The sequence below is a fragment of the Etheostoma spectabile genome, chromosome 2 (assembly GCF_008692095.1).
Source record: "Etheostoma spectabile isolate EspeVRDwgs_2016 chromosome 2, UIUC_Espe_1.0, whole genome shotgun sequence".
NCBI classification, from domain to species: domain Eukaryota; kingdom Metazoa; phylum Chordata; class Actinopteri; order Perciformes; family Percidae; genus Etheostoma; species Etheostoma spectabile.
Window position 1 is genome coordinate 21,376,700 of NC_045734.1, and position 2,513 is coordinate 21,379,212.

The following is a 2,513-nucleotide window of genomic DNA, read 5'->3' on the forward strand; positions in this document are numbered from 1 at the left end:
AGATAGATAGATAGATAGATAGATAGATAGATAGATAGATAGTTAATCAGGACTAAGAATAAAACACTGTGTCTTTCTCTCAGGCGGTCGTTCAGACAGTTGATAACCTGTTGGGTCCTGAGGCTCTGGTGTCCTGGGCGGATATGAGCAGTGTTGACCAGTCCCACTCAGCATCACTGCTGTTAGACGCAGTAGAAAAAGGAGCATTTTTATTGGCTAACAATCTCTATGAAGGCCGCTTCAGTGACAGGGCGCCAAATGTTGGTATGTGGTCTAATTTTTTTAAATCTTTCTTTTGCTTTACACATTGTGGAAATTACCAGTTTGTGTAAGCTTTTCCTGTGTGTGCACAGATCTGGAGGTGTATGTGCTAAATACAGAGGCAGACATACATGACCTGACGTTCCCTCACTCCTATGACAGCGACAGCATCTTGCAGATATCAGCGCTGGCTCTGCAGCAGTACAGCAACAATGGTGTGTGACACACACCAAAATTAATAAACATTGTACACAGTGACAGCTCAGTTTTATAAAGTATATTGCCTGGGTTGGTAACCTATAGGTGGGACAAGTAATGGTCATCACTGTGTCCTTGTTACCTCTTCAGGTCAGGTGAAGCTGGTCCTCTCCCTCTATAAGAACCTTGGCTCCTTCCTGACCACCCAGAATTCGACTCTGCGGCTCGGATTGGGTCTGGGCCAGGGATCAGAGGCCAGGCGTAGGAGCCTAGTGGTCAACTCCCATGTCATCTCTGCCTCTGTGCACAGAGGATCGAACAGAGTGTACCTCTCCGAGCCAGTGATCTTCACTCTCAGGCACCTGCAGGTCTGTTTGGAAAACTGTATCCTTCAAAATTCCTGTGGAAAAAATAGCAAATTAATTTTATACAGAACCTGTTCACCAAGTATAATTTGTGTTTTTTTAATTTGTCTCCACAGTTGGATAACCACTTTGGCCCTAACTGCTCTTTCTGGAACGGATCAGGGGTTTCTGGGAGTGGCAGGTGGTCTACACAGGGCTGCCGCCTGTTACACACCAACAACACACACACTACCTGCGCCTGCAACCACCTGTCCAGCTATGCTGTCCTCATGACCTATCAGCAACCTGCGGTAAATAACACACACCGCAAATAGCAGACAGAAAGCAGATTTAAGACTATAAGGCCATTTTTTCTTAATTTACAGGAACCTTCTCTCATACAGCACATACAGACAATGACATTGAGTGTAGCAGAAATGTCTCACTCACAAGATACACGAATGAGTCTTCAGTATGTTTAATTGTACAATATTGAGCCAATATTCTCACAGCACTTAAAACACCCATGCACACATTATCTTTTGTGTATTAAGCACTACTACTGCCACTACTGCTTCTTTTTAGTTGGCCAGGTGCCAAACTTTAACTCAAAAAATCCAGCTCCATCTTTGATTAACAAATGCTTTCTGACTTAACCTTTATGCACCCATTTGCTGTAGCACAGTTGGACTTAACCCCCACTGTGCTCTTTCAAAATCAAGCACAGAGGGGGTGATAACTGTGGGTTGTAGCTGAAAGAGAGAGAGAGAGAGATACGTACTGCAGGCTATTTTGTCCTGCCATAAAATTGAATTACATGTTTCTCTGCAAAATGTTGCCTTTGTTGGATGTGATTTTATTAATTTGAACAGATGTTATGCAACACACTGGGGCACACAACCAGAGGCAAAAACACACCAGCACTCCACATCACAAAAAGCCCATCCACATATGCTTACAAATCTGCACCTGCACCTGTTCTGACATTCATACATGTACTCCTTATGATCAGATAACTAATCTCTCTGGGCTTTCTTTCCTGTCTGCTTCTCTTTTTTCAGTTTGGAGTTGGCGTAGAAGAGCTTCTCGTCTATGTGGTTTCCTGGGTTGGCATCTCCGTAGCACTGGTGTGTTTGGCCACCTGCCTCACCACCCTGTGCTGCCAGGGGGCGCCCTGGCACACCGACCACAGCACCATCCACTGCAACCTGTGGGCCAACCTGCTCATCACTGAACTGCTCTTTCTTGTTGGTGCCAACAAGACACAATACACAGTCAGTGCTTGGATATTACTGTTGTATTCTAAAGCATTTTATGTAAGTTAGCATTTTCCTAAAAATACTCTTACTTCTCTATCTAAATTTGCAGGTTGTGTGCTCCATCCTTGCTGGCCTGCTGCACTTCTCGCTGCTCTCTGTGTTTTGCTGGTTGTTTCTGGAGGCGGTGGAACTGTACTTGCTGCAGCGGGAGGTATTCGAGGGACGTAACTCCAGGAGGAAGTATTTTTACCTATGTGGCTACTCTATTCCTGGGCTGGTGGTGGCCGTGTCCGCAGCCGTAGACTTCAGAGGCTACGGCTCAAAAACTGCGTAAGTTGACTAATGTGTGTGTCTGTGCATGTTTTGAATGGAGACAGTTACTTCTATTCATCTGTAAATTATTGTGTGTGCGTGTGTGTGTGTGTGTGTGTGTATGTGTGTGTGTGTGTGT

General features: G+C 44.9%; 1 protein-coding gene across 7 annotated transcripts in view; it reads left to right on the forward strand.

Annotated features, from left to right (window-relative positions):
* Positions 1–2,513, forward strand: part of LOC116700431 (adhesion G protein-coupled receptor L1) — a 26,368-nt gene that overhangs the window by 18,157 nt on the left and 5,698 nt on the right. For all 7 annotated transcript variants that reach the window (XM_032533631.1, XM_032533642.1, XM_032533652.1 and 4 more), the window contains 6 exons: positions 84–264; positions 354–476; positions 610–827; positions 941–1,114; positions 1,865–2,077; positions 2,172–2,392. In XM_032533631.1, coding sequence (XP_032389522.1) covers positions 84–264; positions 354–476; positions 610–827; positions 941–1,114; positions 1,865–2,077; positions 2,172–2,392 — 1,130 coding nt within the window. The remainder of the gene's footprint in view (positions 1–83; positions 265–353; positions 477–609; positions 828–940; positions 1,115–1,864; positions 2,078–2,171; positions 2,393–2,513) is intronic.